Below are 23,744 nucleotides of genomic sequence, written 5' to 3'. Positions count from 1 at the left end.
TTTGCAACCTGAAGGTTCGTGTGTAGGGGATTTACTGCACTCTTAGCTGTGAACTCCAGCCATCCTGATCTCCCTGAACTCCCAGTTCAGTCTCCTTGAACCAAGGAGTCTCCTGGGCTGCCTCTGTCTTGGTTCCCTTCCCTGTGTTATGCCTGGCCACTTCTTCTACGCCAGTCTGCTGGGAGAATCATACAGCTCAGCTCACTTGGTCCCCCTTTCTCGGGGGTCACTGTCCTGCACTGTATGTTGTCTGATTTCTGTAAACTTTTGTCTTGTATGTTTTGTTTGTTTTTCCCAGTTGTTTAAGATAGGAGGGTAAACGTTCCCTGTACTCCATCTTGGCCAAAAATAAAGTCCCACTTTTTTTTCACTCAATATTTTATCTAGACTTTAATTTAAAATATAATCTTTCAAAATGTCAGCTATGAATCCTACTAGATATAAAGAAATACGTAGTGAAATGTCATGCATGGAAGAATCCTGGGATGGAGTTATAGAGAACTGGATCATAGATCCATTCTGTCTTTCAGATTATTGCATGACTGCCTTCCCCTGGACCTGAGAACATTTAGAACTAAAACACGTGGACCAACTAATTTCTTTTGTACTTCAGAACTCAATCTGGTCCTGTTCCTATAAAACTAAAAGAGAATTCACGAAGATTTTAACTCATTTTCAGAAGATGGAAAGAGACTGTGGGCTTCCCTGATGGCTTGATGGTAAAGAATCCGCCTGCAATGTGGGTAGACCTAGGTTCAATCCCTGGGTTGGGAAGATCCCCTGGAGAAGGGGATGGATACCCACTCCAGTATTCTGGCCTGGAGAATTCCATAGACTGTATAGTCCATGGGGTCACAAAGAGTTGGACACGACTAAGTGATTCCGTAGGGGTGGTATCAAATTTAGTGGCTCAGAGATAGTCACAGACTAAAGTGCATGAAGATGGGATAATGATGAACAGAGATGCAGGTGTGTACAGGAACTGGAAGCTCCAGAAACAGTGGGGAAAATGTAGGGGCTGAGAAAATACTGAGGGGAAGTATGACATAAGGTTGATGATAGATGAATTGAAAGGGTGTAGATAAAATGGTTAACTAGGTTTAGCAACGTCAGCAGTGCCAACCAGGGAAAATTAGATTGCATGTGATATCTGATATCTAGACACTCCTTTATTATAAATTCTAGCAGAAGAGTCAAATAATACACCTAGCAGTGATACAGCTACTTGATATAATAATAAAATTACCTCTTATGGAAACTCTCAGAAACCAGGGTTTATGGGGGAGGAAACAACGGATAAAATGCTCATGAAGATTTAGATTGTATTTTTAAGGACTAGAAAGTATCTTACTTATTTAGAAGATGCTCTTATGGTAGAACTGTGGTCGGTTCCAGAGGAATCTTATAATGACCTATTTTGAACCTGAGATAACAGGCTAAAGAGACTTGAATTTTTTGCCAAAAGTCACAAAGCAGATTAATGCTCAATGTGGTATTAGGACCCAGGTCATCAGATTCTTGAGTAACAGTCTCTCTCAATGATACTAAGTGATACTAAATGATACTCAATGCCAGTAGGCTGAGCATTGATTCGGCCATGGTTTTCACTAGAATCTTTTCATGTGTCATGTTTTTGAACACATGATTAGAGAAAGGTTGCAATAGGTCATCCTGGTTGAACATAGGATGATATAAAACCTGCTTGCTGACTTTTCTGCTAATTTCATAACATCTCCCTCCAGAAGTAGCAATCAAAGTGTAAGAGAACATGAGACACACATGTGAATGTGGCTTTTTCACATTCTTTATAATGGGTGAATTCATCAGTGAAAAGTACAAAAAGAAAAAAAAAGATAGGGTGAGATAATATGGCTTGACATTAAACCAAGAACCACACATCAAGCCAACACAAACCAAGGCTGGGAGACAAATTCAAGCTTTTCTATTGTTTTCCTTTAAGAAAAAGTGATGCTTTTGAATTGTGGTGTTAGAGAAGACTCTTGAGAGTCCCTTGGACTGCAAGGAGATCCAACCAATCCATCCTAAAGGAGATTAGTTCTGAATATTCATTGGAATGATTGATGCTGAAACTGAAACTCCAGTACTTTGGCCACCTCATGTGAAGAGTTGACTCATTGGAAAAGACTCTGATGCTGGGAGGGATTGGGGGCAGGAGGAGAAGGGGATGACAGAAGATGAGATGGCTGGATGGCATCACCGACTCGATGGACATGAGTTTGAGTAAACTCTGGGAGTTGGTGATGGACAGGGAGGCCTGACATGTTGCGATTGATGGGGTCGCAAAGAGTTGGACACGACTGAGCGACTGAACTGAACTGGAGAACATTAAATGATTTATAAAACTAGGATGATAGTTATGGCACTCAAGGAAACCTTCACATGCCTTTTGTAGAAAACAGTAAGTATCTTTACTGACTAGCCAGCATGTTCATCTATTTCTATACTTAGGATTGGTATCCTATTTACCTGATACAATTTACACTTGGTTACAATGAGAATGTGCATGAAGACCATGATTCTGATATCATCAGTGAAGTGCCCAACCATGTTTGCTTTCCAGGTGACATGAGTGGTAAAGAACCTGCCTGCAATGCAGTAAACAGAAGAGACTCGGGTTTGATCCCTGGGTTGGGAAGCTCCCCTAGAGGAGGGTCTGGCAACCCACTCCAGTATCCTTGCCTAGAGAATCCTATGGACAGAGGAGCCTGGTGGACTACAGTCCATGGGGTCACACACAGTCAGATACGACTAAGGTGACTTAGCATGCACAATCACATTTCTAGGTTAACAGTTCTATTAAGTTGGATAAAGAAAACTTTAGCTTCTGTGTCACTGCTCCTCATCGGGGTCTGTGATCTCCAAAAGGCAAGATGAATTAGCTTTTCATTAAAAAAAATTTCATGATGGTACAGATACTAGTTCTGGTAAGGAAAATAAACTATATTGTGGAGAAATCAGCAGAAATTCCTAGATTAAGCTTTCCAGAGCCAAACAATTTCTGTTGCTTCAGATTTGAATAATTCTATTGAACTGTAATATAATTTGAATTCCTTCTAAATTCTCAAATTTGGGAGGAGAATCTCTTCTTATTTTACTACTGGCAGGGGAAGGAGGAATATGAAATCATTCCCACCATATCTTAATGTATTAGAAGAGTATAGAGGTGTCTATATTTGCTATGTTCCCTCTGAAAAACACAGAGATGAGAGGTGATTCCAGTGAATCACTGTTCTATTTTATCTAGAGACCCAAGTGCTCTCACTGCTCTATTCCCTTAGGAGGTCATGTTCCTTTGCTTAAAAGAATATTGCCTGCTCTGTGAGCTAATGATTTGTTTGGAGGATGTAAGTCTCAGAGGTGAAGATAACCTCACAGCTTTTATAATGTATCTTTCAAATCTTTGATCTGCTTGTTACTGAATACCTGGGACCCCTCAATAGCAAGATTAAAGATGCCTCTTCAGAGAAGAAAGGCAAAATTTGAAAAACTAAAAGCTCCTCAGATTTCCAAATAATATTTCTGCATTTCTTCATTTTGTCAACATCATATTGGTGTTATCCTCCATTCATGTTGTAATTGGATGGTAAATCAAAAATACAGCATTAGATCATTACAGCTTTTCCCCCTATATTTTCCAAGGAGGCAGGGAAATACAAATCTTGTTTTCAACAGTAGTTACTACAAACTAGCTCATGCCGAGGGCATACACAGACACTTTGAATTCCATTTAATTTGACAAATATTTACTTGGTACCTAGTAGGTGTCAGACATGCCTTCTTTTGAAGGGAATATCAAGAATCTGAATCTGATTTCAAGAGAGTCTTACTCTGATCAGGCAGACAAGGCAAGTATATAAATGGCCATGATAAGATGCAGAATATGACAAATGAAAAATACTTGGGGAAAATGGATGATATTTAATATAAGAGAGAGAAGGAACAATATTAAGTGAGAAGAGAATGAGGGAAGATCTCAGTATTTGAGAAGGACCTTTCAAGGTGGGTGAGATTTCCCTGGAGGGGGCTGGCCTTAGCTGAAAGTAAGGCAATAATAGGGTTATGGTGTGTATGTATGTGTGTGTGTAGACAGGGGAGGGAGGTGGTCAAAAAAGGTTGAGAAGCTTGTATTTAACTTGTGAACAGGAATGACTCCATGAACATTTTTAAACAGAGCAAAGACAGAATAATAAGAGTTATGGTTTAAGAAATAATTTTGAAGCATTTTAAAATTTTAGTGGAGCTTCCCTAGTGGCTGGATGGTAAAGAATCTGCCTGCCAATGCATGAGACATAGGTTCAATCCCTGGGTCAGGAAGACCCCCGGAGAAAGAAATGGCAACCCACTCCAGTATTCTTGCCTGGGAAATCCCATATACAGAGAAGCCTGGCGGGCTTTGGCCATGGGGTCACAAAAGAGTTGGACATGACTTAGTGACTAAAAACAACAAAATTTTAGTGTAAAATAAATAAGGTGTTTGATAATATCCTACAGGTTTTATGTACAAACAAAATACCTACTACTAAAAATGTATACCAGTAGTATGCTAATTCTCATTTGCCATGAACCTGGAAGATTATTATTTTTCACTTTTATAATGATATAGCTCATTCAGGCATAAATTTCTAGTTTTGGTCAAATGAATTAACAAGAGTGTATAATTTTATAGAGTTATGGAGAATTTAATCTTCTCCACCACATGAATAGCTGAATTTTTACTGTCTGAATAATACTCTTTATTTTCTTACTATGGTAACATTGTTTTATAACATAAGTTCCATGTGTAGAGCACTTTGTTTTTACTTCTGTATACTTTACAGCATGCTTACCACCAAATTTTAGTTTTTGTGCATCACCATATAGTTGATCCCCTCACCCATTTTGCTCCCCCACTTCCCCTGTGGTCACCACTACTCTAGGGCTCCCCTGATGGCACAGTCAGCAGAGAGTCTACCTGCCAATGCAGGAGACCCAGGATGGATCCTTGATCCTGGAAGATCTCCTGGAGAAGGAAGTGGCAACCTACTCCAGTGTTCTTGCCTGGGAAATCCCATGGACAGAGGAGCCTGGCGGGCTACAGTCCATGGGGTCACAAGAGTTGGACATGACTGAGCGACACACCACCACCACCACCACCAACAACAACCACTACTCTGTTCCTGTATCTATGTGTTTGTTTTTGTTCATTCATTTTGCTCTTTATATATGTCTAAATAATATTTTGAAGTGCATTTTTGTTTGCTCTTAAGCCCTTTAGAACACAACATGCCCTTATAAAAAATGGGGAGATAAAATGTAAAAAGAATAGAAACATAAGTAGCTTTATAGACTAAAGCAAAGCAAAAGAGATTTTTAAAAAGCCAAAAACAAGACTGCAATAAATGAACACATGACTCTGATCTGAAGCTAGTTTTGAGGAGTATATATTTTTTTCATGGTTATCATTATGTTGGTTATAGTTTATCCCAACTGAATCTGAAAATGTGAGTAACTCAACTTACTCTGCACCAAACCATTCACCAAAACAAGTAATCTAATAGATGGATCATAATTTCACTGCTTTAGCTCCTGGGCAGAAAAGGTGAGAGCCTAAAGGGAAGATAATTCAAAACTACAGAACAAATGCCCAAATATATGACAAGACAACATCCCGAATAAGCAAAGTGTTATGTGAAAGTTAACTGTTGACTATAAATTTTTTTTGAGCACTTGAAATTGCACATTGAAATTCAGCAAGCCATCCACTTCTGAAGATTTCATCTTGCTTCCCCTTACTGTGCTTCTATTAAATGAGACCTTTACTTATTTTCTACCTAGAGGACAGATAGTCACAAAGCAGTATTCTATTGATGTAAAAGAGTCAATAAAATTTCTTTGTGCCAAGTTTACTATTATTTACTACTTATTCTATGGAGGAAAGAAACAGCCAAACAAATTATTGTTTCATGTAAATGACCTAAGGGTAAAAAAAGACTACTAAATAGGAGATACCCAGAAATTCCACTCCTGAATTATATAGCCGAAAAAAGCACTCATTCAAAAAGAACAGCCCAATGTTCATATTGGCATTATTTACAACTGCCAAGATATGGAAGCAACCTAGGTGTCCATCAACAGATGAATGGATGGAGAACAAGTACCCACCCCCCCACACCATACACACAGGAACACTACTTAGTCATCACAAAGCATGAAATTTTGCCTTCTGCAGCATCATGGGTGGACTTGGAGGGCATTCTAAGTAAAGTCATATAGAGAAAGACAAATGCCATATAATATCACTTACATGTGGCATCTAAAAAACACAACATACTGGTGAATATTACAAAAAGGAGGCTGACTCACAAATACAGAAAACAAACTACAGGTGACCAGTATGGGGAAGGGGCTACAAGGGGTGGAGGAGTGAAAGGTACAAACTATTGGTTGTAAGATAGACTAAGGATATATGGTATAGCACGAGGAACATAGCCAATATTTTATAAGTGTTTTATAACTGTAAGTGGAAAAGTAACCTCTAAAAATTGTGTAAAAAGTTAAAATGCAGACAGGAGACGCCCCTTTATATTATGAAATTTTGATTTACGATTTGAGTTCTCAAACATTTAAAATATTTTGCTTTAAAAATTTGATTTACAAGCAAATAGTTATGTAGTCCAAAGGCCTTTCATAAGCAGCATTTTAAAAAATTATTTAAAAATCCTGAAGTTCTTAAATGGGACTAGAACCCAGTTGAATTAACATATAAAATCGGCCCTTATGTCCACTTCTAGCTATTTGTTTTTAATAAACTACTCTAATTATCACAAGAAAATTATGTAGGAAAAAGTAAGGATTAAGAGAAATTACTATCAAATATTTTCTCAATTAATAGTCACAACTGAATCAGAGAAAGATAGGAAAACTGATTATCATAAGAAAAGTAAGAGTATAATACTAATTAGCATCTATGTACACTTGCTCTTGTCAATAAGGTACAACACTGAACATTTTTAAAAACATAAATCTATTTCATATTCCTTACAATTGATCAATACCTACTGTTGAGTATTTAAGATAACTGAAAAAATGGTGATTTGTCAAACTGAATAAGACATTATCACTACTGTATGCTTTCCTTAAACACTGAAGTTACAATATGGTATGAAAATGCAGTCAACATTCACATACTAATGAATAAATAAACATAAAAATACCACTAAAATTAAAATTGCCAATGGTTGAATAAACTTTTATAATGAAAATGACTTAGCCATTAAGAATGATACAAAAATCTACATTGTTCTCAAAAAGCAGAGAAGAAGTTGTGATACATATATACAATGGAATATTACTCAGCCATAAAAGGAACAAAATTGGGTCATTTGTAGTGATGTGGATGAATATTAGAGTTTGTCAAAAAGAGTGAAGCAAGTCAGAAAGAGAAAGACATATACTGTATATTAACACACATACATGGACTCGAAAAAACGGGTACGAATGAGCTTGAATGTGCAGGGCGGGAATAGAGATGCAGATGTAGAGAACGGAGTTGAGCGCAGTGGGGGAAGGAGACACAGCTGGGACAAACAGTAGCACTGACATGCAAACGCTACCGTGTGTAAAACAGCCAGCCAGCGGGAAGCCGCGGCACAGCCCAGGGAGCTCAGCTCGGCGCTCAGTGATGACGTGGGTGGGGGGGTGTGAGCGAGGCCCAAGAGGGCGGGGATGTATATATACTCACAACTGTTTCATGTTGTTGTGCAGCAGAAACTAACGCAACATTCTAAAGCAATTAGCCTCCAACTGAAACAAACAAACAAACAAACACCAACGCCTTACCAGTAGTTGGATCAGGTGTAATGTCACTTCTACTGTCCTTCCATGACAGCAGGTAGTCAAGGCTGGTGAGATCTGCAGTTTCTATACAGCTGTTAACCGTCAGCATCATTTGATGAGCTTTCGCTATTCCATAATGAACTTTAGTTTCATCCATCAGAGATATGTTCATTATGTCTGCTGTTGTGTTGAAAGCTTGCTGAAAGTATTCTGAAGCTTTGTTGTAGTGGCCCTAAAGATGTAAGAGAAATATTTTTTCTTAATTTTTAGTTTACTGTTCCACATATCTGCCCACCTTGGCATGTGCCACACTGATCTTTCAACAGTTTTAGCAGTTTATCTTCAAGAAGAAAGATGACAAGCAGGATCTCTCTTAGAGTAAGTTTTCTTTTAAAAGTTGTGATTACTAACCATGCAGTATCGTAAAATCAAATCACGAAGAAAGGTGTGTCAACCAGGTAGAATGCTCCAAAACCTAAGTTTTTAAGGTAAAAAGTGGCCAAATATTAGCATTTTTTGTATGGTTCAATCTAATATATAGAAGCAAAAAGAAGTTTGTGAAAGAGTGAAACAATTCACATTGGTTTGGATAGAATTTTCATACTTGCAGCATTGGATTTACCAAATGAAATCTTTCTAACCGGCTTTTGCTTTCAGGCACAGCAAGAGATCACCCTAGACAACTCATTTAATCAGAGGCAGGTGAAAACGGATGAATATTGCTGCCCTTTGGTTATTGTGTTTTCCCATGTGCACACGTCATTCTTGACCCAGAATGTGGAAGAAGACACATTTTGAAAAAATATGATCTTGACCACAGCACTAGCATAACTCAAAGGGTCATTTAAATGTCTTTTTTCTCCAAATCCTTTGCAACATTTTAAATTATAAAGATTCAAGGTTTTTTCTTTCCCCTTCCCATCCCCTTCCCTTCTTCCTTCTCTCTCTTTCTTCCTTCCTTCCTTTCTCATTCTCATTGCTCCTTCTAAAACCTACTGTCTACAAATAAGTAACATTTACCTAACTCTTGCCAAGTGTGAGGACGGTGCTAAGTATTTCATAGGTATTATGTCATTAGCTTTCATAGGTGACCTTATGAGGAAATATCATCCCTATTTTACAAATAATGTAACTGAGCCTGAGAGGGACTATTTCTGCCACCTCCAAGTCTTCTAAAAATCGTCCTTAAAACTCTTCCTCAAAAGAGGATCTTATTTTTAGGATTAGCTATACTTGCAAAGATGCTAGGGAATGAAAATTTCCTTTCTTCACTGATTTATAACCCTGGCAAGTCCATTCTCTTCCCTTCCCTCCCCTCTCCTTTCTCTCCTTCTCTCTTTCATACACACGGAAACATGAATGCACAGTCTTTTGAAGAGGAATGTTTTATTTACTATAAGCTTTCAAGTCATTTTTCTCATGGCATTTTATGAAGTAACTGGAAATAAAAATCACCATTGAAACAGCTTTATACTATATGTCAGTACAGGTAAGATGCATACTCAACAACCATGCACCTCTGTACAATCAGAACCCAAAGAGCAGAAAAACTGATTGAATAAAGAGGCTGCTAGCAAGGTGAGGAGGAGAGAAAGAGTAGGGCTTATGTGACAGTTATGTTATATACATGTACAGCACATATAACCCTGTTATATGCCCACAGGGACAGTTTAGGGGAACTATTCAAACGGCTCATTCTAATTAAATTTTCTAATTTAAACAGACTCCCTCATCAATAACAATTTTGCCTGTTAAGATGAACAATTCTTTCTCTTATTTCAAAATATAAAACAGGATTTTTTTAGATCCTTTTTTTGACCATGTGAGATCTCAGTTTCCCAACCAGGGATCAAACTCGCACCCTAGGCAGTGGAAGCACAGAGTCTTAACCACTGGCCTGCCAAGGAAGTCCACTAAAACAGGATTTATATGAGAATTAGATTTTGCAATTAAGAAAATATAAAACTGTATCAAATACATTTGTATGCCAATTAAATAAGTTATATGATTGAAAAATAATATCAATATTGAATATGAAAATAAAACTAGTTAAAATTATAAATTGTTCTGTTAGATATCAAAGATATGGGACAAAATAGATGAAAATACATGGCTAGACCAAATGTTTCTATTTTTAAAAAAGACAAGTATAAGTATCTAATTATTATTCTAGCTATCATCCTGAGCTTTAGGCTGTTCATTTTTTTCTTAAAGTCATTATTGAATTTGTTACAATACTACTTCTGTTGGTTATGTTTTTGGCTTTTTGGCTGAGATGCGTGTGGGATCTTATCTCCCCTACCAGGGATCAAACGCGTAACTCCTGCACTGGAAGTGCACTGGAAGTGAAGGTCTTAACCACTGGAATGTTTCAGGTGGTAATATCAATTTAGGAGAATTATTCATAAATAAGTGAACATATATTTGAATTTCCAGAATTATTTTGATATATTATTATGTTGAAACAAGCTCATTCATCCAATAAACAGCTATTATTTGCCAGGCAGTAGAGATTCAGAAATGAATAAAGTTTATACAAGCAGGCAAGCTTACTGCTAGTGAAAAAGTGAAAGTGAAAGTCGTTCAGTCGTGTTCCACTCTTTGTGACCCCATGGACTCTAGTCCATGGAATTCTCCAGGCCAGAATACTGAAGTGAGTAGCCTTTCTCTTCTCCAGGGGATTTTCCCAACCCAGGGATTGAACCCAGGTCTCCTGCATCGCAGGCAGATTCTTTACCAATGAGCCACCAGGGAAGCCCTGCTGCTGGTGGAAGTATTCATTTATTAAGTATTCTAGCTGTTATTAGGCCTGTTTTAAACAAATGCTTTCCCCCCTAAATACTTCTATATTAGGTAATCATTCTTCCATCAAATTGTGCCTAGAGTTCAATCTTGAGACACACATACCTGTCATAAAACTGCCATCAACCTAGATTTCTCTAGTTTAAGGCTCTCTTAAGAAATACAATATCAATTCTTCTCTGATGCAAGAATTTTTATACATACCTTTTTAGAGCAAGGTTTCATTCGTGTGTTTTGTAATTCCAGATCTTTTACTCTTAAAGACTTTACCATCTAAATTTAATCCCCTCTTCAAATGTTCTGTCCAAACTTCCACAGTTCCTGTTATCAGGGAATCCTCCTATTCTATTATAAAATTCAGAAGATTCCAGTAATTAATCCTGGAAATCTCAAATATGAGTTTGAGGATACAGAAGTGATATATAGAAATGAATTTATGCATCTCATAACTGCATTTTATTGGAAGAAACAACTTCATTTAATGTTATAAGTATCACTAACAAGCATTCAGTGGACAATTTCAGGACAGGATCTTGATGACATCATAGACCTTGAAACAAAACTTGCATTATTACACTATAAGAGAATTTTCATGCATTACTGTGATCCTTCTTAGTGTCTAAATTGTCATCACTTTGTCCAATGAGCAAGCTCAAAGTAAATGGGCATTTTCCTAGTACAAAGGAGGAATCATTTTTACACATTTTCCTTACCATGTTGCTGTTGGAACTTCCATTGTTTTAATTAGGTGATTATGCTCTGACCTCATTAGAGGATAAAAGATCTCATAAAGGGTCTACATCTATTTATTTTCCCTAAAATATTCTCATTTGACTCCTTTATATTGATGATATATTTTCAATTAAAAACCAATCACATCAGAAGGGTGGGATGGGTGGTCCATCTTCTATCACTATACAGCAAAAGGTAAATTAATTAGAATGTTTTTAAGATGGGTTAACTTTAATTATAATAGCATTATAATAATTAGAGAAAACTGTATATTGAAAACTGTATATTTCCAAATAGAGTTTAATATTATAATTGTGGTCTTATAAATAATATTATTTCTTGGAAATTACTGTTAAGAATACAATTAGAGGGACTTCCCTGGCTATCCAATATCTAACACTTCGTGTTCCCAGTGCAGGGGGCCTGGATTTGATCCCTGGTTGGGAACTAGATTCCACATGATGCAACTAAGAGTTCAAATGCCACAACTAAAGATCCCACATGTTGCAAATTAAGATCCGGTGCAGCCAAATAAATAAAAATAAATAAATATTGAAAAATGATAAATTAGAATATATTTCATGAATAATATAAAGCCAGAAAAGGTATGACGAGGGCTGTTTATAGAGGTCCTTAAAAGGTAGACTGACAAGTATCAGCACTGTTAGAGTTGCTTTTAAAGATTCAGTGCAATTTTTCAAAATGTCAAAATATTGGACAAAAATGAAGCAGAAGCTTGGAATTTTAAAAGGGACTACTTAATCTCAACTGGCATAAAATTGGTTACAAATTTATGGATCAATTCAATGAACTCACGCATTTTTGTTCAGAAAAATATTTTGAACCCTGTGTCAGGTACTCTTCTAGAAATTGGAAAGAAATTTAAAAAGGGCAGATCTGTTCTCTGTTTTCATTAAGCTCCTATTCTAGACACATTCAACAGGAGTAGCAAAACATCATAAACAAGAAAATGGTGATAAGTGCTGCATGGCAAACTATAGTCACACGAAAGGGTGAACTGGTGGTTACTTTTGATTAGGTTGCCCCAAGGAAGACCTCTCTGAAGATGTGGCATTTAGCTGAGTTCTGAGTGACAAGAAGCCAGCCATGTGAAGTTCCACTTGGGGACCAGTCCACACAAAGCATACTGGCTAAGGCAAATGTCCTCAGGTAGAAATCAGCTCAGCATATGTGAAGAGCTCCTTCAAAGTCCCTTTGCTGTGGCGGAGAGGATAAGGAGAGAGGAAGGCAATGAAATCAGAGATTGGGAGTGGGGGAGGTAATGCATCTCATACAGACTCTCAAGTCAGGGTGAGGATTTCTGTTTATGTTCCCAGAAGACTGGGAAGCAATGGAAATATTTTAATATAAGAAATAACATGATTTTATTTACATGAGTGCATGCTAAGTCACTTCAGTCGTGTCTGGCCCTTTGCGACTCCATGGACTGTAGCCCACCAGGCTCCTCTCTCCATGGGATTCTCTAGGCAAGAGTACTGGGCTGGGTTGCCATGTCCTCCTCCAGGGAATCTTCCTGATCCAAGTATTGAACCCATATCTTTTACATCTCCTACATTGGCAGGCAGGTTCTTTACCACTAATACTCCTGGGAAGCAATTTTATTCACATTTTGAAACAATTACTTGGGCTTCTGTGTACAGACTGGATTAGATGGAGGAGAAATGGAGAAATAGGTTTGGAGCTTACTTCAATAGTACACATGAGAAAACAGTGTCCTAACCAGATGTGGGTCACCTGGAGAGAGGAGGGTGGATTTGAGGTGTGTTTTGGTGGCAGGAAGGTCTGGGTTTGCTTCTGGATGGGATATAAAGCAGGATGGGAAAGAAGAATCAAGAATATCCAGATGAATGGCTTGAGCAATGGAGCTAGTGGATAATGGTTGTCATTTATTGGTATGTGGAAGCCTTGGGAGAGGTAGGTCAAGGGAGGGAGGAAATACACGAAATCTGAGATGTCTATTAGGAGACACCCAGGGAGAGATGCTAGGGGGACAGCTGGCTTCACAGGTCCTGAGTCCCAAGGCGAGATCAAAGTTGAAGATAAACATTTGGATGGTATTTAAAGCCATGGGCCTATCTGAGGTCGGATAAGAAGAGCTCATAGATTGAGAAGAGAAGGTTGCCTACAAAATGCCTGAATAGTATTCTATCCTGCTTAAACATTAAGTAGGGAGAGAAATAGAATTTAGGGAAAAAGTTGGATGAGTTGAGTTCAGTTTTTAGTAGGTTATATTTGAAGAGATCTAAGTGAAGATGTCAAATAGGTAAGTGAGAATGAGCCTACAGGAAAGAGAGACCCGAGTTTGAGAAACTAAGTTAAATGCTACTGTGGATCCAATATATGCCAGGAACCATGCACATATTTGTAAATTTCTCATCCTCAGATAACCAGTCTTCAAGGTGTCTTGTTATTGATATATGAAAGCTGAGGAAACTGAAGATGAAAGAGTTAACTTGCCCAAGGTCACAGGTAAGAAACAACCAAGGGCAGATTCAGTCAGGTGGGCAAAACTTGGTATCATTCCTCTGTCCTGCTATAGTTTTATTCAAGGAAAAGCTTAACATTAATAGATAGTGTGTGTTCCAAATAGCTTGTGAAATTGCTTGGGTAGATTAACTGGAACAAAGGCATTTAGTACAATTACGAAACATTTATAAACAACTGAATAGCAGATATATGAAATAATGCTTTTAATGAAATAATGCTAATAATGATTGATGTTTTTTCTAGGAAATGGCTTTGCGGGACTAGGAGGAAATTTAGGATGCCTCAAAAAGACAAGGAGGAGAAAAAATAACTATCACTTAGTTGTAATCCACTTAGCTATACATTTTCAAATCATACTTTTATAGTAATGATTTACATCTCAATCTCAGCCTGAGAAGTCATTGGTAGATTTTCTGACTTGAGAAAATACCAGCAGAGAATCAGAAAACTGCACAAAAACTGAGCATAACATTAATAATTTTAGTTTCAAAGCTTTGTCTCAAAATCTGTGATACCATAAAAATATTACAGTATTATGTTCTTAATATTACATTATCAGTGACTATTTACTACATTAAGATAAAAGCAATCACAAAGGCATATGAATCTACTGGTATCATTGAAGGTATGCATATTTGAAGAGAGCACAATACCTAGAATCCTTCAAATTTTATAATAGAACAGGGATACATTGGTAAAAAATATCAACTTTTGGTACTTGGCACAGCTTTTGGATATTATTCGTTTCTAGCTTTAGATATTAAATTCTTCTTCAAAAATTACTAATCAGAGAATAAAGTACATGTGGATAAGATACCCTTGGTAAAAAAATTAAGACTATGTGAGTATAAAAATATGGCATTCATGCTAAGTCGCTTCAGTCATGTCCAACTCTGTGCAACCCTATGGAATTTAGCTTGCCAGGCTCCTCTGTCCATGGGATTCTCCAGGCAACAATACTGGAGTGGATTGCTATGCACTCCTCCAGGAGATTTTCCCGACCCAAGGATTGAACCTGCATCTCCTGAACTGGCAAGTGGGTTCTTTACCACTAGTGCCACCTGGGAAGCCCTTACAAAAATATTACCCCTCAGATATGTTTATGGCTTTTACCTTCCTTATGTTTTCTGTAATTGGGAAAATACAGGCTGATATTCAATGTCCACGTTATAGTTAAAAAAACACATAACTGTATGCTGGGTATTGCTTGGTAGGAGGGTAAAACAATTTGTGCTTTTTGCACCTCTCTTTTGAAGGACAATCTTTTTAAAAGGTAAGACTACACATGTTTTGGGACTTCTCTGGTGGTCCAGTGGTTAAGACTTTGCCTTCCAATGCAGGGAGTGTGGGTTCGATCCCTGGTCAGGGAACTAAGATCCCACACACCTCTTGGTCTTAAAACTTAAAAGAAAGCATTATTATAACAAATTCAATAAAGACTTTCAAGAAAACTATCCACACTCTTCTTCACCCCCTCCCAAAAGACTACATATATTTATTAGGAATGTCAATTCTGCCACCCTAAGATAAGCTTGCCCATTAGATGGTGAGCTGCAGAGGGGGGTAAGCTTTGACTCTTATTTTCATCACTATATCCTGAAAAAGTACACCAAAGGAAATACAAAATCAGTGATACAGGGTCACCAGAGGCAGAGAGCAGAACACAGAGATGGGGCTGGCAGGCACCCAGCAGAGAGCCCTGGGGGTGACCCATGGGGGGCAGGGCACAAAGAGGGGCAACAAAGCGGGGAGAGGGAGGGGACAGCCACAGGGGACAGCGGGGTCCCAGAAAGACAGGGCAGGCGGGAGGCAAGCGAGTGGGTGAGGGAGGAGGAGGGGGAAGGGGACAGGCAGGACTAAAGGGCACCAAACATTATTACTGAATGAGAGGACAGGGAGGAGGCCAGTGAGCCAGGGGAGCCAGAGAGAAGGATGCCCTGTGCGAAAGCATGGTTTCCCACTGTAGAAACTAAACATGGTAATTTTATTCATTCAAACTAATTTCAGACTCTTACTTTCATAATAAAAAGTCTAAATAATTCTGAAATGATTAAAATCACTGATATGATACAATAGTGGTTCAGTGGATGAGTTTGAATACCACTGCCACCTAGAAGCTTGGCAAGCTGGGGTAGGTTACTCAAGCACTCTGAGCTTGGAAAAAAGGTAATTGTGTGATACTATGTGAGGGCAACAGTTAGAACCAGACATGGGACCACTGACTGGTTCAAAATTAGGAAAGGAGTATGACGAGGATGTATATTGTCACCCTGCTTATTAAACTTCTATGCAGAGGGCATCATGTGAAATGTTGGGCTGGATGAAACCCAACCTGATCTGGGTTTCATCCAGCAACCCAAGATTGCTGGCAGAAATATCAACGATCTCAGATATGCAGATAATACCACTCTAATGGCAGAAAGTGAAGAGGAAATAAAGAGCCTCTTGAAGAAGGTGAAAGAGCAGAGTGAAAAAGCTGGCTTAAAACTCAACATTCAAAAAACAAGATCATGGCATCTGGTCCCAACACTTCATGGCAAATAGAATGGGAAAAAGTGGAAACAGTATCAGATTTTATTTTCTTGGGCTCCAAAATCACTGCAGATGGCAACTGCAATCACGAAATTAAAAGACATTTGCTCCTTGGAAGGAAAGCTATGACAAACCTAGAGAGTGTATTAAAAAGCAGAGACATCACTTTGCTTATTACAAAGTTCTATGCAGTCAAAGTTATGGTTTTTTTCAGGAGTCACGTAGTGGAGAAAGACCATGAAGGAGGCTGGGTGCCAAAGAATTGATGCTTTCAAATTGTGGGGCTGGAGAAGACTCCTGAGAGTCCCTTGGACTGCAAGGAGATCAAACCACTCAATCCTAAAGGAAATCAACTCTGAATATCGACTGGAAAGACTGATGCTGAAGCTGAAGCTCCATTACTTTGGCCACCTGATGTGAAGAGCCGACTCATTGGAAAAGACCTTGATGCTGGGAAAGATTGAAAGCAATCTTTCAAAAGGAGAAGGGGGCAGCAAAGGTGAGCTGGTTAGACAGCATCACTGACTCAACAGACATGAGTTTGAGCAAACTCCGAAAGGTACTGAAGGAAAGGGAAACTGGGTGCGCTGCAGTCCGTGGGGTCACATGAACACAGTTGAGCGACTGATCAACAATAACAATCTGGAAGAGGAAGAAGGAAGAGGCATTTCTCTTCCCAGTCACTACCTTCTGCATTGACTAAGTCCTGCTTTCCTGGGGCCATTCTGGACAACATACTATGGGAAGATGAGGATCAAATGCACACAGAAGTTTGAAATTCTGCAAATTCCCCCCCCCCCCTTTTTTTTAGTGGTTTTTGTCATACAATGACATGAATCAGCCATGGATTTACATGTATTCCCCATCCCGATCCCCCCCCCACCTCCCTCTCCACCTGATAGAAACACAGTATGCTCACTTTTTCATTGTAGATGTCCCCAAGCATTGTACTTGCTCTCACAAAATCCAGGTTTTGAAAGTTGTTTCTTGCAATTTTCACAACTTTTTTCAAGTATTTGACTGCTTCTGCCATCTGTCCTTGGCTAGAAAAAAAATATAAGAAATCATTCAAGTCTCATCTCACTTAATATCACAATAAGAGAAGATTTCTTTGTGTCTTTGCTTTAGAAAGTGTTAAGACAGTTATCAGGATAATGAAATGTAGGGTGTAAATTTTAAAAACATGTGACTCATCTTTGATGGAGTGTACAGTGAGTTAGAACGTGAGCCTTTAGATTCTTATGGATTACTGGTAGGATTGTAAAATGGTGCAGTTGCTTGGAAAAACAACTTGTCAATTCTTCAAAAAGTGTAATAGTTACCATATGACCCAAGAATTACACTCCTATGTATATACCCAAGAGAAATGAAAACACATGTCAACCAAAAACCTGTACATAAATGTTCACATCAATAATCATGATAATAGCTAAGAAGTGGAAACAATTCAAATGTCTATCAATTGAATGGATAAGCAAAATGTGCTATATTCATACCATGGAATGTTATTAAGCCATAAAAAAGAATGAAGTAGTGATACATGCTACAACATGGATAAACTTTGAAAACAAACTAAATGAAAGAAGCCAGTTACACACAAAAAAAAATCCACATACAATATGATTCCATCTACATGAAATGTCCAGAAATGACAAATCTATAGTGACTACCCACTCTAGTATTCTTGTTTGGAGAGTTCTATGGACAGAAGAACCTGGCAGGCTACAATCCATGGGGTCCCAAAGAGTTGGACACAACTGAGCAGCTAACATAACAATGATAGAAAGCAAGTTAATAGTTACCAGAGGCTGGGGCAATGGAGGCGGAGTGGGGAGTCTTGGGTAGGGAACTGGGTGTGGCTGCTAACAGGTGTGGGTTTCTTTTTGAAGTGAAGAAAATGATCTGCAATTAAATAGTGGTGATGGCTGCACAACTCTGTGAACATACTAAGAACTACTGAATCCTAAAATTTAGATGTAAAATGTATGCTATATGAATTACGTCTCAGTAAAGCTGTTATATTTTTTAAAAATAAAACCTCTTAAAAAGGTTGAAAATTTATACATTCCTTTGCAAATGAAACCAATTCTTTGAGAGAGAGGCATATGTGATTCATAAAATATTTGTTGAAGGTATTAGAAAAAATATAATGAAAATAAAGGATTGTTAAATCTCCTAACCAGGATTCAAGAAAGGAAAGATAAATCCCAGAGATGGAAGGAGCCTGGCTCCTGGCATAAGCTTCTGGCAAATGGCAAGAATTTATATAAACAAGAAATAAGATCTAATTTTCATATGTCACTGAGATTTTGGAGACTGTTAGAGCAGCTCAAATGGCCCAAAGTGACTAAAACAAGTTTGGCTATTCTTTCATAAAGAAGAGGGGTCAAATCATCATACTGTAAACTTAGTATTGCATGTCAATTACATCTCAATAACACTGGAAGGAAAAATAATACAGTACTTGTATATTTAGAGTATTAAACAAACAGATAAATAACATGTGGGGAGCACTGACCAAGGAAAACAAAAAGAAGAGGGGCACATCATTTTAAAGATTTCAATGAATTATATTAAGAAACTTCCATTATTTGAACTCTGCTCTCATTTTATTAATATAAATGAGTCCCAAATACTCATTAGTTCCTCATGATCTGCATGCTACCCCAGAGATACACAAATCTCACTTCCATATGAGTAAGAGCTAAACAGTAAAGGATAATAACAAGTGGAAAGGGGCTTCCCTGGTGGTTCAGTGGTTAAGAATTTGCCTGCCAAGTGGGTTCAATCCCTGTGTTGGGAAGATCTCCTGGAGAAGGAAATGGCAACCCACTACAACTAGTCTTGCCTGGGAAATCCCACGGACAGAAGAGCCTGGCAGGCTACAATCCATGGGATCACCAAAGTCGGACACAACTAAGCAACTAAGCAACAAGTGGAAAGGGTCTAAAAATCTCTCTGCTGTTGCTAAGTTGCTTCAGTCGTGCCCGAGTCTGTGCGACCCCATAGACGGCAGCCCACCAGGGCTCCCCCATCCCTGGGATTCTCCAGGCAAGAACACTGGAGTGGGTTGCCATTTCCTCCTCCAATGCATGAAAGTAAAAAGTGAAAGTGAAGTCGCTCAGTCATGTCCGACTCTAGCGACCCCATGGACTGCAGCCCACTAGGCTCCTCCATCCATGGGATTTTCCAGGCAAGAGTACTGGAGTGGGGTGCCATTGCCTTCTCCAAAAATCTCTCTAAAAGAGCCAATTATTTGAAAGCCAGTCTAAAGAGACAGGTCTTCTCTTTGAGGAGCTAATACTTGGGGGCCTATGAGATCAAGAACAAAGGTGAAAAATTCTGGAGCAACCAAAGAAAAAGACAGTAATTTTTGTAAACAGCTCCATCCAAGATATCATATGCTGTGACTATTTTTTAATAGATGTAGCTGAAGCTACCTTCAACAACTCAAGGGACATTTAACTGCTGATTCAAAGACTGCTGACTGAAAGACTGCTGATTCAGAGCCATAAAGAATTACAGGCATAACATTACAGACAAGGCCAGAACTGATTTCAAAATAATGACTCCAAATTAAGCATCCTGGAGAAATTCAGTATCTTTTGAATATCTGACATGTTTTTGGTCAATCCCTAAAAAAGAATGGTGAATCTAAGATGATACACAATTCCTTTGTTAAATCATCTCAGAAATGTTGAAATTTTTTATTGAAGTGACAAAATCCAAAATTTAGAGGTTTTTAAAGTAACAGAAAACACCGTCATTGTATTCTTCAAAGGAGCATAACAAAAGAAAACCCCTACTCCTGAAAGTCTCTGAATTCCTAGAACCACCTTTCTTTGCTTTCATAGGTCAGCAGTTCCCAGTGAGCATCTGTGCTCTGACCCTTAATAAATAACTAGATGAAATTCTGAAACTCAGAGCTTGTTTTGCTATCTTGCATGAAATGTGTTAGTCACTCAGTCATGTCCGACTCTTTGCAACCCTATTGAATGTAGTCCACCAGGATCCTCTATCCATGGAATTTTCCAGGCAAGAATACTAGAGTGGGTCGCCATTTCCTTCTCCAGGGGGTCTTCCCAACCCAGGTCTCCCGCATTGCAGGCAGACTCTTTACCATCTGAACCACCAGGAAAGCCCAAGAAGGGCATTCCTTTATGTTTATACAGCAAAAATTTACTCAGAGGAGCTCCAGATAGGATGGTGTCAAATATGGCATATGGAGAAGTTTTACTAACAAATTTTTAAATTAATGCAGCTATAGAAAAATTCAGCAATATTAAAACCATATTTCACTGATTCTAAAACACATGCTTTCCCATATTTTAACATTCCTGCAATTGAGATCCCTCCCTGAGAACAGGTGGCATCTTATAGTTTTTCATAGACAGGAGTGGTCAAGTCACAGTTGTTGCTGAATTTGTCCATGTCTTTGGACATGAGCCATGGTTGTAATGCCTTGATCCTTCTGTTGACAACTATTTAATTACAATTTCAGAAAGAAATATGAGGACTGGTTGTTTTCTGAAATCCTGGAAGATAAGAAAGTACCAGCTTCAAGACTGGCAGATTGGTAGCCCATGACTTGGACGAAATACTGAAGGCAGGGGACACTGGAGCCCTATTTGAAGAAAAGCTACATAGCACCAGTGTTCTTGATGACATAAAAAAGACATGGATGAGAAAAAAAATAATGACAATTTGAGTTTAATGGTGATTCAGAAGAATTGGACTTTGAATGCAAAGATGTTCAAGGAATATAATGAATTTACTTTGTTTACAGTTTCTTTTTATAAGAATTCTCAAGAATCACTGTAAAAACACTTACTGTAAATGAGTCTAAAACAGCTCTCTTATTAAGTATAAAATACAAATTTTAAGCAAAAAGAAAGCATTATGTCACAGTTTAGTTGGAATATTTTTATTTATTGGATATGTACAATGTGTAGTCCAATAGGAAGAATGTTAGATTCATTGAAATTTGAAAATAAAGCTACTTGTTCAGAATAATGAATTCAGTTAGTTCACTGGTTAATGACTTTTTGATTAAAAATTTCTAGGAAGTGTGAAATTCACATTGAATTTATATGTATATACATGAAATGACTAGGACATAATGAGATCAAACAACTCTAAAGCTGGTCTAATTATTTATGGTTCTAATAAATCTCTATCTGAACTGACTCAACTTAATTTTATGCAAAAATTAACTTACCTAATTTTTCATGTTTCTGTTTATATCATGTGTGTATAGCCATAAAGCAATCAAATACCCAACACTCTTCTGTTTGTATGTTGGGCATCAAAATATTAACAGTTCTCACTTTATACATTCATTTGCAAAATGGCCTTCATTTTCCTGGTTGCAGTTAAAAGAGAGAAATCTAACATTCACCCAAATCTCTGAACAAATAGAACTCACTGTGGAATCATTTTTTCCTGAATGTCTATAATCAGTAATTGATGAGCTATTACTATATGTAATAAATAGTTGGAAAAGCACTTCTTGACAAAGTAATATAAAAGATAATATTTGATTATTAGTGGTAAGGCCTTGAGATCTGTCACACCAGATATGGTCATATATGGAATAAATAAGTTAATGCAAAAACATTTTCATACATTTAAAATTTTCAAAATAATCCCATTATTATATAATGGGGTGTGTGTGTTAGCATCACCATTAGGAAAATTAAAATTTGTTTGGCTTCTTCACAAAATCAATTAAAATGAGTTGGAAAATTATGTTTATACCAAAGAGGAATTATTTAAGATTAGAACTCATATTCACATTGGAAAAAATGTCAACCTGTCTTGAAACATTGACTAAAATGAGCTACTTTATCTAAATGCTATTTTTCTGTGATCCATATGGAAATAAATGCAGCTGCTCTGAGGAAAAACTGCATATCATTAATCCACAGTCTTTGATCTATACTAAACATTTAATAAACTAGGTTTTAATGTCAAAAAAGAGGGGTGAATTGTATGGTATAGGAATTATATCTCAATAAAGCTGTTATAAAAAAAACAAAACCTTTAAAAAGCTTATAATGGGTGAATGGTAGTTTGTTTTTGAAAGTGTCTCATCAGTGAAATCTGTATCACTGAAGTCACCTAACAGAGTTTTGCCAAGAAAACGCACTGGTTACAGCAAACACCAACAACACAAGAGAAGACACTACACATGGACATCACCAGATGGTCAATACCGAAATCAGACTGATTATATTCTTTGCAGCCAAAGATGGAGAAGCTCTATAGTCAGGAAAAACAAGACCAGGAGCTGACTGTGGCCCAGATCATGAACTCCTTATTGGCAAATTCAGACTTAAACTGAAGAAAGTGGAGAAAACCACTAGACCATTCAGGTATGACCTAAATCAAATCCCTTACAATTACACAGTGGAAGTGAGAAATAGATTCAAGGGATTAGATCTGACAGACAGAGTGCCTGATGAACTATGGACAGAGGTTCATGACATTGTACAGGAGACAGGGATCAAGACCATCCCCAAGAAAAAGAAATGCAAAAAGGCAAAATGGCTGTCTGAGGAGGCCTTAACAAATAGCTGAGAAAAGAAGTGAAAGGCAAAGGAGAAAAGGAAAAATAAATCCATTTGAATGCAGAGTTCCAAAGAATAGCAAGGAGAGATAAGAAAGCCTTCCTCAGTGATCAATTCAAAGAAATAGAGGAAAGCAATAGAATGGGAAAGATTAGAGCTCTCGTCAAGAAAATTAGATATGCCAAGGGAATATTTTATGCAAAGATGGGCTTGATAAAGGACAGAAATGGTATGGACCTAACAGAAGCAGAAGATACTAAGAAGAGGTGGCAAGAATACACAGAAGAACTGGACAAAAAAGATCTTCCCGACCCAGATAACCACAATGGTGTGATCACTCACCTAGAGCCAGACATCCTGGAATGCAAAGTCAAGTGGGCCTTAGGAAACATCCTACAAACAAAGCTAGTGGAGGTGATGGAATTCCACCTGAGCCATTTCAAATCCTAAAAGATGATGCTGTGAAAATGCTGCACTCAATATGCCAGCAAATTTGGAAAACTCAGCAATGGCCACAGGACTGGAAGAGGTCACTTTTCATTCCAATCCCAATGCCAAAGAATGTTCAAACTACCACACAATTGCACTCATCTCACACACTAGCAAAGTAATGCTCAAAATTCTCCAGGCCAGGCTTCAACAGCACTTGAATTGTGAACTTCCAGATGTTCAAGCTGGTTTTAGAAAAGGCAGAGAAACCAGAGGTCAAATTGCCAACATCCATTGGATCATCAAAAAAGCAAGAGAGTTCCAGAAAAACATCTA

General features: G+C 37.9%; 1 protein-coding gene and 1 long non-coding RNA gene across 5 annotated transcripts in view; one reads left to right on the top strand and one right to left on the bottom strand.

Moving 5' to 3' along the window:
• The window catches only part of TTC29 (tetratricopeptide repeat domain 29), a 244,286-nt gene that overhangs the window by 86,948 nt on the left and 133,594 nt on the right, over window positions 1–23,744 (bottom strand). For all 3 annotated transcript variants that reach the window (XR_002315255.2, XM_020901271.2, XM_020901272.2), the window contains exons 10-11: window positions 17,330–17,453; window positions 7,840–8,068 (exon numbers count right to left, since the gene is read on the bottom strand). Coding sequence is in view for 2 of the 3 variants with exons in the window: in XM_020901271.2 (XP_020756930.1) it covers window positions 7,840–8,068; window positions 17,330–17,453 (353 nt within the window). In the remaining variant the exon portion in view is untranslated. The remainder of the gene's footprint in view (window positions 1–7,839; window positions 8,069–17,329; window positions 17,454–23,744) is intronic.
• LOC110142192 (uncharacterized) overlaps window positions 11,292–23,744 on the top strand; it is a 33,760-nt gene continuing 21,307 nt past the window's right edge. The window contains exons 1-3 of one of the 2 annotated variants that reach the window (XR_002315257.2): window positions 11,292–11,386; window positions 13,775–13,860; window positions 20,912–21,390. This is a non-coding gene — a long non-coding RNA (uncharacterized lncRNA). Of the gene's footprint in view, window positions 11,387–13,774; window positions 13,861–20,911; window positions 21,391–23,744 lie in introns of those variants that run through there. The other variant, XR_011490592.1, reaches the window with a different exon arrangement.

Source organism: Odocoileus virginianus, chromosome 12 (genome assembly GCF_023699985.2).
Source record: "Odocoileus virginianus isolate 20LAN1187 ecotype Illinois chromosome 12, Ovbor_1.2, whole genome shotgun sequence".
NCBI classification, from domain to species: domain Eukaryota; kingdom Metazoa; phylum Chordata; class Mammalia; order Artiodactyla; family Cervidae; genus Odocoileus; species Odocoileus virginianus.
This window is presented reverse-complemented; position numbering and strand designations above follow the sequence as displayed.